The sequence below is a fragment of the Lepisma saccharinum genome, chromosome 18 (genome assembly GCF_977018435.1).
Source record: "Lepisma saccharinum chromosome 18, izLepSacc3.1, whole genome shotgun sequence".
In the NCBI taxonomy this organism is placed as follows: domain Eukaryota; kingdom Metazoa; phylum Arthropoda; class Insecta; order Zygentoma; family Lepismatidae; genus Lepisma; species Lepisma saccharinum.
Genome location: NC_139246.1, coordinates 56,549,285 through 56,564,582, shown reverse-complemented (window position 1 = coordinate 56,564,582; position 15,298 = coordinate 56,549,285). Strand labels below are relative to the sequence as shown.

General features: G+C 41.3%; 1 protein-coding gene across 2 annotated transcripts in view; it reads right to left on the bottom strand.

Moving 5' to 3' along the window:
• Positions 1–8,064: 8,064 nt before the first annotated feature.
• The window catches only part of LOC146002117 (larval cuticle protein A2B-like), a 57,518-nt gene continuing 50,284 nt past the window's right edge, over positions 8,065–15,298 (bottom strand). The window contains exons 1-2 of one of the 2 annotated variants that reach the window (XM_083139836.1): positions 10,487–10,617; positions 8,065–8,801 (exon numbers count right to left, since the gene is read on the bottom strand). In XM_083139836.1, coding sequence (XP_082995962.1) covers positions 8,337–8,801; positions 10,487–10,543 — 522 coding nt within the window. In that variant the 5' untranslated portion in view covers positions 10,544–10,617 and the 3' untranslated portion in view covers positions 8,065–8,336. Of the gene's footprint in view, positions 8,802–10,486; positions 10,618–15,298 lie in introns of those variants that run through there. The other variant, XM_083139835.1, reaches the window with a different exon arrangement.

The following is a 15,298-nucleotide window of genomic DNA, read 5'->3' as shown; positions in this document are numbered from 1 at the left end:
TGTGTGGGAACTAGTATTTACGAGAGCCGGATTGGACTGTGGACTTTGGACTTGATGTGTCAATGGTGGGAGAGAAGGAGCTGGACACTGGTTGTATGGTACAAAGTGCTGAGCTGGGTTGTGTGCACTACTAGGGAGGGGGGAATAGACCTGTGCATGCGAACAGCTGTGAAGTGGTGACGGGATGAATGTCTGGGGTAAGCTCGCCTGAGCGATGGCCTGATCAATTTCCAATTTCTCTTCCAACATACGGGAATTAATTAATGACTGCTGGCGTTCGAAATTCTGTAGGTGGGCAATTAATTCTTCTGTCCTATCAAAATGCTTATTGGTTAAACAGCCAATGTATTTGGCTCGCAGTCCCGTGATGATGTAAGAGAGAGTTTGTTCTTCAGTGGCGTTCGGGAAGTATTGCTGGACTAATGCCTTTTTAGCAATAACGTAGGTGTGAATGGGCTCGGTTACCACCTGTTTTCTTTGGAGAATTATCTGTACAGGATCTGCTGACAAGTATGATCCCTTAAATAGCGTACTTAGTTCGTCTTTGATATGGGTGTATGTCAAGTCTACAAAATTGGGTCGTTTCTGCATGTCATGAAAATAAGTTAAAGCGGTGTCCGTCAAAAATAAAGGTAACATCTCTTTACGCTTAGCTTCCGACCATCCTGCGGCGTGTGCTACATTTTGGAACTTGAGGAAAAATGAGTCAATGTGCTTAGGGTCATTTCCGCTAAATGGTGCCGGGTATAACGCAGTTGGAATTGAGGTGGCCATGTTAGTCGTGGGAATTTCTACAGTTAAGTGATCAGAGTTATTAACAGTGTTAGAGGAAGTTGAAACGGGAGCCGGGGTACTCGCTAAGGGTTGGGGTTGGTTTTTGTTGGGTGTTTGTAGTCCAAGGACAAATTGAGGGTAATTTCTATTAGCGGACCTTAACCGTGTTAGTGGAGGGGAGGGAATTGGGGTTAAAGGACGTGAATTTATTGGATTTGCCGTGATTGCAGTTGCTAACTCTATGATTTGGTCGAGGGAGGAATCTAGGTGTTCGTGCAACGCTATCTGTGACGTATTCATAAACGAAGGTTCGTCGTGCTGACCAAAGAACAAAGGAAAGTATGGTTATACAGTTATTTATGTCATTAATATATCGCTGGTCAAATAATTATAAGCAAATGTTCTCATTCCTGTGTGAATGATGCTTGAATACATGTTATGCAGAAGAACTAGATTTTGTTGAAAAGGGGGGGGGGGCTCGGCATAAAAGAAAAAGAGGGGTTGTTTTCCATAGGGTAATACACAAAATTGTCACTGGGTCTCACGCATCTTAAGCGTTTTGTGGGAGTATGAGTTGGAATTACTAAAAATTTACTTTAAAAATGCTCCCAAAGAGGGAGGGAGGGGTGGGAGGGAATAATTTAATGTAAAGCAATTCGTACAGGAGGGTACTTAATTGCAAAAAAGGGCCTGAAGCACCTCCACCATGTTGTAAGCCCGTTTTACCTGGGCTCTGAGGTCACAGGGAAGTTTCATTTAAACATTTAGGTAGAGCTTAATAATGTTTGATGGCTGAACCTGCTCCGTAGGAGGGTAGAGGTATGGAAAGTTGGTGTAAAAGGTTATTCACGCTTGTTCATACCTGGTAGATGTGTGTGATGTCTTGTCCTAATGCTTCTCGCAGACCGAATCGTGACAGTTCCAAGGTTCTATCCAGCGACCCTCAGTTCACCAAGCCAAGCGATCCCTTGCGCCTTGTAGCATGCTAGGCAGCGGTAACTCCGTGTTCCATCGTCGTAGTTAGCAGTGTAACGTGTTGTATAGTAATCGGACTAGTTATCCATGTAGCGTCGATGAGTGTCAGAATCAAAAGAGAGCTAGCTCCGGGTAGGAGCTTGCTTTTATCATTCTAGGCGTCGAAAGGTTGTTAAACCTTTCAAACGCGGTAGATCCTGTTTAGATCCACGCGTTTGCCTTTCCAGTTCCTGGTTTTACGGAAGTTACAAGCTTAGCGCATTCTTGGGATCACTCGCTGGTCGGACAAGTTCAGGAAATAAACAAGTGTGAATATTAACATGACGAGGTTTTCTCGGTCTAATGGTCTCCATATCTCTACAATATATATATATTTAATATGTGTATGTTCACACACCCTACTTTAATTTCACAATAAAAGTAACGTACTTTTCGCACTAATCTGAAACTCACTTTGTTTCCAATCATGGAGGAAGCAGAATTAATTATAGTAGCCTATATTTAATTTATTTCATGTTGTGAATTCTGTATTTTCGTCGTAAAAAAGACTACTGTTAAAAAAGTAAATATTAATACACTTACCTCTGCCTTTACAAAGACGATTGTTCCATGAAACAAAGCTCAAACCACGCTACTCATCTGTATTTGATTTCGTCGGTGTGCAGCTTCGTTCAACTTTTTTCGCGCAGTGGATGATGGGAAGCAACGAGTCGGCTATCGCACGTAACTACGTTGAAAGATCCCTGTGTAAGATGTAACGAGCGCAAAATATGAAAGCACCACGCAATGTTAAAGCAACCATGACAGGGAAACACTGAAGTATGTTATGTAAATGAGACTTCGTAACCTTTCAGAAACATGATTCTGACTTCGTGTGCTGTATGGGAACCCAGAACTCGGATTAGTTGGGGAGTAATTATCTGTGGGGCTCCTAATACAGCATAGTTTTTATTATAGAATAGTTATAGGAAATTTGCTATCAGATGTAGGCCTATGTGTTGGTTTTAGATGTTGATAAAATTTATATATAAATACCAGAGCTGAAAAAAATATTATAACTATTGTTTTTAAGTTATATTTTATCAATTATTGTAAGTTTAAAAGTGTTTTTTCTAATAAATAGAATCTTATTAAATTTTGACTTGATTGTGTGTTTTGTATTTTTACCCGAGAAAATTTATATATAAATACTGAGAAACTTCTATTTAAATTACATCTTGCAAAAATGACAACTTGTATAACCGACTTACCACTTGAACTGCTGTACAAAATTTTTGAGTATACAGGTGAAATTCAACAGTACTGTGGGTACAAACAAATAAAATAGTTCAAATTAGGCGATCCATACATATACATTTCAATTCGGAAATTCCTAATAGTTTCTTGCTAACAATGAAAACACCTTGCCTTCCTCTGTTGCTGTAGCACAAGACAGGAAACCAATTTTTAGTATATTTTTCAATCCTTGGTGTTTCTCGCTTCAACCTAACGCGAACAACACCCAAGTATTATTTCACACCAACGCGCTCTGACGAGCCTGCCGTGCACTTCACTGGTCGTAAATGTCCTAATACAATATTACTGTGTATAATTTGAAAGCGCAATCCACAAAGAAAGCCTACACCATAAAAATAGACCGAGCATGTTACGCGAGATATGACCATAAGTCACTCTTCCTTTCAGAATGAGTCGAACATTAATCGAAGGTAATTGCGAACGGTCCACATGGTTGAAAGGGTTAACCAGTACATGCTGTAGCCACAAACTAACAGAGAGCCAAACAGAACAACATCTCTGATCACGAACAACTTCAAGTAGCTGTGTAGGAGGGGTTAGATTCACTCTACGGCCTTATCTTGTTACTCAGATGTTTATGCCCCATTCTTTAAGATACGCAATCAAACGGAACTGGATTTCCAGAGGGCATAACCTAGTTGGCGCTTAACTGGCTACCTGGATGGAAATCATTCCCGCTGGGCTGGCTACTTGACTGGTTTTGACGACTAGGCCATGTTCTACTGTAATTGCAACTGGCTTTCTCTGCTAGATTCTGTGGAACAGTCAATCAGAGCGAAAGTTTGGCCATGTGAAGATATTCTGTGAGTTTGGCAAAAGAAAGATTTTTGTCTGTGGTTTCCTAGTGTTGGTTCTTTTTGTTCGCTTCTCGATAAAATTATGTGCATTCCTATTCAATTCATTAACATTTAGGAATTTGCCCAAAGCGATGAGGTTTGTACGCTACAAATGTGATTAGCTGATAATGAAAATCCTTATCGTTAAAAGTGTATTAAATGTTTAACATATTTAAAAATATTATTTTTATGAATGAATCCTGCGAATCTCATGTATTTATATGAATCCTCGAGTTCATTGAAAATCTTGTTTAGTACGAATTGATTACCATATTTTCTTTCAGGCAATTTCTAGCCCATACTTTTATTTTAATTATTTTAATATTTAATAACAGTAATAGCTATTCTCCTACAACTTTCCTCAAAACGCTCATACATCTTTTTATCTCGTCTGCTCTGCGCAATGCCTTCTGGAAACAAAAGTATAACGGCTAGTATGGTAACATGTGAGGAGAAAACAAGCAGCTGAGCCAGTACCACACAACTAGTCCAACTGGAGAATCCAGCAGGAGGTCTAGCCTCGTGTGATTCAGGTATTACACAGAATAAATGTTCCTCGTTCCCTTGTTGCATCATATTATAATGTAAGCCCATTACACTTGCAACGCCAACTATACGGCGTACGGTTTTAGGAGCGATATCTGGCGGGGCCAAGCAGAGAATGTCCGTGGTGACCAGCCTATAGCAGAAGAGCAACGTTGTACAGTTAGGAAACTGCGGCCGGCAAGTTTTCATAAAACTCGCCACTTTAAGGTGCATCATAAGATGGGGCAAGACATTTTGAACCTGACTATCCAAGTTCCGTAAATTTTCGTCGCCTACAGCAGGAGTTATCGTTTCTTGAAGAAACACTGGGAAACAACATGTCTCAACACACACAGATAATTCTGGTTTTTTTTTCGTTGTCACCGTGCTGACTCACTTATTTTGTCTTGGGAAAACAATGGGTTTTAAATTCGTCTCAATATACACAAATCCTCTCTTGACTTCTCCAAGAGTGCAGCAGTCCAGTGATGTTTTGTTCCATTGAGGGATTGCCCGCCCTAAACCTTCTGCATTCCAGAACAGTGCCGTTACCACTTCACCAGCTGATGGAACAGACTTTTCCTTCTTGTGGGTGGGTTGGAGAATAGATATGTTTCCATTTCTTCGACGGCTGTTTCGTCTCAGGATTATAGTGGTGGGCACAGGTTTCGTTAGCGCTCAGAAATAACTTCACAAATCAGGCACGTAGCAAGGGGGATGGGTTCTGGGGGCGGAAGCCCCCCCTTTCAAATCATACAAATATGTAAGTTAAATTGTGTATAGTGGTAATTAAGTTTACTTCATTAACAGGACTAAACATTTTGTGTAATACGTTGTAATATAGCTACCGAGAAATTCATTTTCAGGGTTTCTATTCCCCCACACTTCTTTGCTTTTAAACAGCTCCTGATAAGGGATGCGCACCCTTCAAAATGAAATTCTGGCTACGGGCCTGCCACATATCCTTCCAGATCGACCTCAAACAAAAGCACTGTTTGATTCCAACATCATTAACCTTTTAAATAGTTTGTCGTGAACATTGATAATCTAATACGGAGATATGTTCATCTGCAAATCATGGACAATGAGTTACACAGTCGATTTCCTGACATAATATCCGTGTGCACTTTGTCCACATTTTCGTGTGTCGCCACCTGCACTGGCCTGCCTCTGCGCTGCTGCACATCTCTTCAAAGTGGAAGGAGTGTTCTCCCCTAACGTTGCCACCATGTCCTCATTGATGTCTTTGGGTTGCACTACTGGAAACTCTTACTTCTCCATTTTCCTGTACTGGACCTAGCACAAAACTGGAGAAAATTGACACTCACATACACAAAGAAATGCATTATAGACTCCCCAAATTATTTTACGATTAGTGAAAATAGTCTTCAGCACCCTTTAATGATAATTCAAGAAATTAATTAATTATTTCACACCATAGAATGAAATTTGTTACTTTGTGATTCATTGCTCTCGACAATTTTACCGCCGGCCCATTTAGCGGAGTGGTTAGCACATCGCGCTACAACGCCAGGTGGCCCGGGTTCGAATGGATGTTTTTGTGTCCATTCATCAATTTCATCATGTCATCACTCATCCCCATCTTCGCAAATTAGCCAAAATGTGGCACAAGAAGCGAAGTAAAATAAATAAAGCAATCGACAATTTTACCAAGGTGCACCGTGTCTTCATTTAGTGTTGTTCATTTGTTCGTTCATCCAGTATGCAGTGAACCAAGGATGACCAGTTTCTTACTTTCATCAATCGTATATTTACAAGATCTTTGCTTCCGGTTCATCCTCAACTATTCACAACCCAAGCTACGAACCATTTAAACAGATCAATAATGTCGACTATTCACGGATTTGCTTCATTCACGGTTGATCCATCTTCCAATACAAGAAGAGTTGTGTGAGTTTGTGTGAGCTGGTGTTGTCCTCTCCCGCTGTTTTGATCGTAGCTGCCTCAAGCAACGCCTTTCTCTGGGCTGTTCTGTGCGGTGTGTTGCCTCTGTGACGCCTGTGGTGTCAAGTACACAATGTACGCATACGGAGCAAAGCGTTCGCCTTCTCCGATAAGATCGGCGCAATGTGTTTCGGTGACTCGGTGTGTAGTGGGCGTGATATTGTAGTTGTCTGCAATCAAGACGAGATCGAACAGGCTGTTCACATACTGTATTTGTTAAATATGTGTTACGCGATGTGTGTGTATGTGTAAAATTAAATGTTTTCATTCTAATGTTAAATTTAATTAGTTAAAGTAAGTTAAATTAAAAAAAAAACATGCAATTCTTGCAGAACGTTTTCATGCATGCCACAGGCTTCCGTAATATACATTCAATGCGCGACATGCAACTATTTAATTAATATTTACAGCATCCTGTTAATGAGCAATTTTTTTCAGCTTTATGATAATGCAAGTACAAAACTGAACTTCTTAAAGTTTTGGCATTTGCTTCTTTTTTTGTTCTTCAGTCAAAATTGTTTATTTTTTTTTATAAAATCATAGCTTTAGTGTCAAATAGATTCAATAATAAAATTCAGATGGTTCACTGTGATACGTAGATCTTTCCTTTACACGAAACAGTTTATTTTCAACTGGATTTTTTTTGTGTGTGTGTGTGCATCTAACAAGAACCCAGTGGTTCACAAAGCGTGTGCCGTCGCTCCCTAGGAAGCCGTGGCTGTGTTACAAGGGCGCCGCGAAATGTGATATGACTTTTTCCAAATATGTGCTTACCTAGAACTTTTTATATATAAAATGTTTCTGATTTTGAAATCTGTGTTTATTTTTTTTTAACTTACAACAAGCAACCTAATCACACTAACTGAGCGTTGCAAGTTTTAGATACACCTACATTCTGACTTGGGCGCCGCGGAAATATTTTGAAACACTAAGGGCGCTGTGAAACTAAAAACTTTGGGAACCCCTGGGGTAATAAATCCGGTTTATTGGTTCTTCTTATTGATAATACAATCAATTGGTAAACAGGGTGTAAGTCTAGTGCCTTTCCATCATAATTCACGTAGAATAGAATTTATTTTCAAGTATGAGCCTTTACAGCTGAGCATACCATACAAGAATGAAAAAATAGTGCAATTTTCCTACACCCCTCCTTCTCTCAGTCTACTTCATCATTCACACTGCTTGGGAGTTCACAAACACCGTCATTCATTTCCATTTCTTCACTACACTTGCACTGTTTCACTACAGTATTTCACTAAACTCTTACCTGAGTGATTCCTAAATTTTTTCTCAGATTTATTTATTTAGTAGCCCCCATTCACACATTTTCGCCATCCCCACTAAGCTTCTTCGCTCTATTTGCCGAAAAATAGTGTAGGAATGTTCCAAGATTCCTTATTTACGTCTTTCCCCCTCTCGGTATCTCCCTCCTAATAACGGTTGTCATTATATTCTCAGTGTTAGCTTCATTTATTTCCTCGATATATTTTTGTTTTGCCTCCCCTGTCTCTTTGCACTGGAAAAGAATGTGAAATTTCATCTCGTCTTCACCAGATAGCGGGCATTCTACTCTCCCGTCCCCCCGTTTTAGTCCCCCCAGTCTGAACCAGGCCAAACCTTGCCTTTCTTTTGCCCTACACAAATCCACGTAGTTCCTCCTTCCCGATTCTCGAGCCAATGAAAGGTTGTAAATATATCAAAATTAGAATTGAATAGACATGCACTGTTGAAAAAGTACATAATCAAAAGTTATTCTTATAAAAATAAATGCAGCACTTTAATTATTTTTTTTGTAATATACAATCCATTTAACGTAAAGAAAAAATATATATGTACACATACTAACACAACAACTCAACACGCGCATATTTAATAAGTAACAAGGAAAACGTTGCAACCACACATCGAGTCCTCACACATACTTGGATGCTCTTTGGATAAGAATGAAACCTCTCGCTTCGCCCGTCACTTGAAGATTCCGTACGCCAAGGTCCCCAGGTACGGATTCCCGTACAGGCTACTCAGGGACTCGTCGACGGTGGGGAACTGTATGGGGCCAGTGTTGTGGGGCTGCGCCGTTGCGTACGACAGCAGCGGGACGTAAGTGGGCTTCGCCTGGACCGCGTGGTACTGCTGCTTGGACACTGAGATTATGGGCTGGACAGCGTGATACTGCTGCTTGGACACGGAGACTATGGGCTTTGAAGCAGCCGCCAACTCCTTGTGCACCGACGCCCCGTGCTTGCGGACTACGGCGTTGAATCCGCTCTTGGCGTCGGCGTAGTAGTCGACGGTCCTGATGCTGCCGTCGGGCTCCATCAGGCTGTACTGGCCCTTGACGACGCCGCCGTCCCTCGCCTCCCAATGCGTCTTGTAGTCGCCCGTGTGGTAGTCCTTCACGCCGTAGTTGTAGTTGTATTTTGGGTGCGCCTGCAGAAATATCAAACGCAACATTAGGTTATATAAAAATGTAAAAGGAAACACAGACACTACTAGAAAAAATGCTTTACAAAACACTTTTGGCAAGAAATTCAAAATTAAAATTATATCCACTGCGGTCCTTGAAAATTTTCCATGGGAGAATATACAGGGTTTTCAGAAATTATTGGTCGATTTCTTGAGACTATATTTTCACTAATAGTGGACACAAATACATAATACTGCAACCATTTGAGAGAGGAATATTTGCAGTTTCACACATACCTTCGACAGGGGTCCAAGCGGTGCTTCCATTCTAGCCCATTCTCGCCAAACCATTTCAAGCATGTCTTGTGTTGCATTTCCGATGGCGATGTGATTTGGCGAGAGTTGAAGTATCTCTTGGACACCTGTCCTACCACACATGGGGTGCACAACGCATTTAATGTGTGTGCAAAATGGCAAATGTTCCTCTTTCAAATGGTTGTAGTATCATGTACTACATGTTCAAGCGGTTCCGGCGCCAACCCAGCGTCGTATAAAGTGGGTACCTGAAGGAAAAGGCGGCCAGGGGCATGGTGCTCATCACATCACCCCCAGCTCGGCCGAGATGTAGAAAGTGTAAGGCCCTAACCCCACACCACCTGTACGCCTTCATGGCGTGGTGCAAAGCACAGGGGAGCACACTTTCATTGGTGAAAATATGGCTTTACAAAATCGACCAATAATTTCTGAACACCGTGTATAAATTAACATACATACACAGCCCCCTTCCCCCTCACAAGAGGGAAAAATTAGAAATCAGAGCGGTTTACAGAAACCAGAAACACGAAACACCAATATGGGTTGCGAAACCAAGTAGTCCAAGAAAATAATTAAGTAATTTCATTCACTGACCACTCAACTATTTTGAAAAGAAAATCTTTTTTTTTCTGTATGATTTCGCGTTCAAATTTGGTAACATTTTATCACGTCTTGTTTAGAAATGGCGGCTATGTTTTCATTATGGCACGTAGTGAATATTGCGTTCGCAATGGTCAATATCTCTGGAACCGTAACACATTCACATACATCTAGACAATGCAATTGTAATTAATGGCAAAAAAAGTACTTAATATGTTTGAGTAGTTAGTCGTGGGAATTCGCACATGCGCAGATATAAGATACGCGTTTCATTCTAAAAGTTACCTGTTAATTGCGTATTATCACGAACAAAATAGATTTTGAATTCGTTATTTTTTTTAAATTAACGAAAGACAAAAATGGTACTCAAACAACATCAACTAGACTGCTATGGATATGTGAACCCCATCGTTCCTAGTAACTGCTAGGAAAACCTAGCACACAAGTTATGTAATAGTTTATTTCCAAGTTCACTTTATGCGCAAAAAGACCAATCGGGGTTGAGCCTACATTTTAAAGTGGTTTGATTGATTGAGTTTGTGTTTTAAGTCCGCTTTATGCACAGTAAGGCTAATCGGAACTGGACCTAGAGTTTAAAGTGGGATCCGAACCAGTATGTGCCTCCACCGGGAATCGAACCCGGAACCTCTTGATTACAATGCGACGACGCTACCACTGCGCCACTGCAAAATATGTCTCCACAGGGATTAGAACCAGAGACAGCTTAATGACAGATCGACAACGTCAGCCACTTTGTTACGTTACCGGTCGTCACTCTTAAAATACGTACATACCATTAAGACTTTGCGGAGAACAATAGACGTTCCAGCCACCTCAGAAGTGGGATGCATAAGGCTTTTTATAAAAATATCATAAGCTAGCAGAGCCAGGTCTCGATAAAACTACCGCTGATGATATTTCCAACAATCTACACTCACAAAATAAAATTAACATAACATAACCCACAGCGCTACAGCCCTTGAGAGCCTTGGCTTACCTACCGACTGCTGGTCTCCCTCCCACACTGTTCCTCCGTCACCTGTTATAAAATTATAGTTCGAAAAAGGCTGTATTGATTTTGAAAATCTTGCTTGACTACACTAACAAAGTCATACATTTTAAATCAACTTACATCAGCCATAAAATCATTAAATCACATCGCCTAGCAACCGTAAGTGAAACTTGTAAAGTTAGTCAATAACCATTGGGACAGATTACAAAATTGCGTCAACCAAATTATGCCGTCATACTATGACATAAGTATTTATTTTTATATTTACCATATTAAATATTGTATTTTTAAAAAATATATGGGGATGTAACAACTTCTCGTCTACAACAGTGCGGTAGTTTGTACCTTTTTATACCGGGTGTTCCATAAATAATTGAGGAGTTACAAGAATTTATTGCAAGTAATGTATTGAACTTTCGTTAATGAAAGTAGTCCGGAACGAACGAGGAACTAAAACAGTTCTTTTTTACACCTACAAATGTCCAATGTGGCACGGCACACATCGACACATAGTCTAGTTCTTTCCACACTCCCATCAACATGAGCCTGTCGATAGTGTCCATCGCTGCGATGATACGCTTCCTTAGAGCTGTTACGTATATCACGCGGCATCGGTGAGACGAATTCCCTGTCTTTAATGAAATCCCACAAAAAGAAGTTACACGGTGTAAGATCCGGAGATCTTGGGGACCAAAACATTGCACAGGACACTGTGAGTGATGTGGGTGATTTGAGTGTCGCCTAGCGGCAGAGATATGAACTATCAGCTTAACAAAACACACACGCACAAACTGCTTTCGTTCCTCGATCGTTCTGGACTGGTTTCATTAACGTAAGTTCAATAGTTTACTTGCTATACATTTGTGTAGCCCTTCAATTATTTATGGAACACCCTGTATAATGTTTGCAAAGGATGCAATTCAAGCTGTATTCTTTGGTTACCCCTTTCTAATTAAGTTTCCAGAGCATGAACAGTGAATCAGAAGGGCTCTCCGACACTCCTTGACCCCGTACTGTGGCCACTCCTCTGGCCGTCGCTCTCCTTTGATGAGGTCAGTGGTCACTTGAGGAGCAACGGACGAGTTTTGAAAGTTACCAGCGATGGTCATTTGGGCCTTCCGGATGTCACATCGCCAGTGACATATTTACAAACGACGGTAATTGACCAGCATCCAGTCCAGCGGGTTGCCCGCTCGAAATTACATGCACCGCATAAGTACAGCCGCTTATTTCTCACTTTCTATGAAGCACCCCTCGTCATGTCTTTCCTGCTCCAAGGTCGAGAAGAGGAAGAAGAAGAAATGGAAAATCTCTCAAGCGCGGGAAGTTCCTGCTTCGCTCACCCAATAAAAAGAAAGGCGAGTGGGTATCCCAGTCACTGGTCAAGTGCTTTGTAATTTGTGTTTGGAGTAACGGCCTTCTTTTAACTTATACTGCTCGCATTTCCAGCTGGCGGCTGGGAAACGTCGAATCAGCGTTGAGTTCTCTTCGACTGAAATCGGGCATTTACGTGTCACGAGGCACCCGAACGTTCCTGGCGAGACGAAAAATTAAGCGTCGGATACACAGCATGTTACCAAACGTACTGTAAAACGGGGGGAGACAGACATTTGATCAGCATCGTTACTAGATAAATATTGTACAATACAGTGGAACCTTGATAACTCGAACTTGAGGGGAAAAGGAAAATAATCGAGGTATGAAGGATTTCGACTTACCAAGGTTCGAGTTCTTGAGGGCCAAAATCGCCGAATTCGAGTTATAGAGGTCTAAAGTTTACTGACCCTTCTGAACGTCGGCACTATGTATATAACTATAACGTATTTTAAGTTAACACTTCTACAACGCACGCTAAGCACATTACGGCAGGGTGGGGAATTCAAGTCCCGACCAGAGATGGCCATTCGACTTCGGCCTAGCGAGGCCCGGGCTGCGAGTTGAAAGTCTGCCTCCGGCCTCACACGGCCTCAGACTCCGAACTCTAACTCAACTTCCGGCCTCACAGGGCCTCAGCCTCCGAACTCCAACTCGGTCTTGGCCTCACATGGCCTCAGCTTCGCAATGCTTCTGGAGGCCGAGGCTGAGGCTGAGGCCCGACCTCCGGAGGCTGGACATCTCTGGTCTGAACTGACAAGAAGTTGGCCAATTTCTTCTACAGTTCGTGGGAAATTCTGTGTGTGTTAAGAGAAGGGGCTAATGATTACACAATATTAATAATCATGTTATATTTAACATAGAATTTTTCGAGGTATGGAACGTGTCTATTTCACTTTTTTCAGAACATAAGCACCTCAGTTATAGTCTGCTGTCCTCGCGTTTCATAACACAGGTGGTGGACAGGAGCATACTTTCCTTTCCAGGAGGCACGCGACAACGACTATACAATTTCTGGCTGTGGTTTCTAGATAGTCCAGAAGTCACGGATTTTCTTTCCAGAATACACTCGAAATAACATCTGACAAAATCAAAATAGAGAAAAAGGAGCAGACTGCATCCTACGCCACAGAGAGCCAAGCGAGATGCCAAATAAAGGAATGCAATCTTCCCTCGAGGCCAAAAATCACCTGTGGCATGGCTCATATCAACAAATGGTAGAAGGCGGGCTTCCTTTCTGAAGGACAAAGACAGTTTCACAAAGTCCGAACTTCTTAAAAAATCCCGTACTACAATCCATTGGAAGTGAGATGCAGATCGGATTCTGCTATCGTGTAGTGAGAGCTGTTCATTTGATTTGCTTGCGAGACCCAACCTCCAGCCTCACCCGGCCTCAGCCTCCGAACTCCAACTCGGCCTCAGCCTCGCAAGGCTTCTGGAGGCTGAGGCCTAGCCTCATGAGTCCGTGCGACTGAAACTTCGAGTTATAGAGGTGATTAGAATTTAACTTCGACTCATAGAGGTTTTTCATAGTCTACCTTCGAGTTATTGAGCTCGATCGGCATCCATTGATGTGCCGTAGACTATAAGTTTACGTCTACATATGTTGTCTACACGTAATCTACGCGTAGATTACATTTGGTTGTAGTTTACATAGACTACGTAGACAATCTAAAGTGCATTAAAATTAATTTTCAAAGCTTTCATGAGAGGAAAGTGACACTTTCAACTATATTGGTTCCTAACGAAATGAAAATAATCCTATTTACAACAAAATTTCTCTTCTCTTCTATCATCAACTATGGAAGAAGATAAATAGTATGCAAAAAAACAACAACAGATGGCAGTCGTGAGGCAAGAGTGGTCTTTTTCCCATAAAACACTAGAATATTTCCTATATTAGGTTTTTCTCCTAGGTGAGAAATTGTTCGAATTTGGAATAAAGAGTATGAAAAGTTCTCTTCACACAACAGCAACTGATACGCAGTATAATTTTCTTTTAATTCCACGGCGCCCTTTGCTAAGTTATCACCTTTCGCCATGTTGTTTACATAGATTACCTAATCTACGTGTATAAAATAGTCTACGTGTAGAATGCAGACTATCGTTGTTTACACGTAGACGCCCATCGCTGACGGCATCCCATAAACTGTACAAAAATTCGTCTCATCAAGGTTTTATTCGAGTTGTTGAGGTACAAATAGCATTGAGTGTTATGGACAATTCAAGGGGATTACAAGAAATTCGACTTATCAAGGAATTCGAGATGTCGAGGTTTGAGTTATCAAGTTTGCATGTGTAGTACTCAAAGCACGGAAAAATAGTACACGAAGCACTGAACAAACAAGCTAATAAAAACAACTGACAAAACAGACGTACGCTTGGCAACGTTGCAATGGGAGAGCGATGTTACCCCTACAGCTTTTACTTCTCAACTGAGGTTGTTGACGCTCATCGAGGCACACTCCCCCGAAGACGATTGGTGGACACATGAAGCTACGTAGCAAGAAGTTGGTCAGCCGCCTGTTGGGCCTGCGATCAGTATAGTTGCACTGCAAGTTTTTCAGTATTTTTTCTAGTATTGGGCTTCACAAGGAGTATAATACCACGTTTGCAGGCACTATTGATTTCTACCACATCCAGAGTGTTACCTTTCATCTCTTCCAGGTGTGACCTTGTATACATCTTGGCAACATGTAATTCAAATTTCTAGCCCAATCATATTATTTCTCCTTTGATATGATTTCCACTTTTAGCAATTTCTAACATTTTCAATACTCCACCTACACACATGAAAGTAAATGCTTCATCTGAAGTAAAAAAAATGGATAAAGTTTGTAACTCAAACCTAACGTTTAAGTGCATCATGGAGAAAGATGCAGGGATGTGCACAAATACGCATCAATTGATGCATTAAAAGTGCATCTCGAAATAAAGAAGTACTCACTTGCTGCCTCGTATATTCACAAGGATTGGACAGATTTTTAAGCAAAGACGCATATTTTACGGTCATAACTTCCCTACGAAATGTAGTATAGTATTTTAGAGAATTCGACATTCTCTTTGAAGGGAAGAGTGAGTTATGATCTCGTCCTACCCGGGTACACCACTCGTGTAGTACCATATCTAGAATTGAATTCGATAGGGATTAAGATGGCCGCGGTGGCTCAGTCGGTAACGCGTCTGACTACCATGCTAACCATCCCGGGTTCGATCCCCG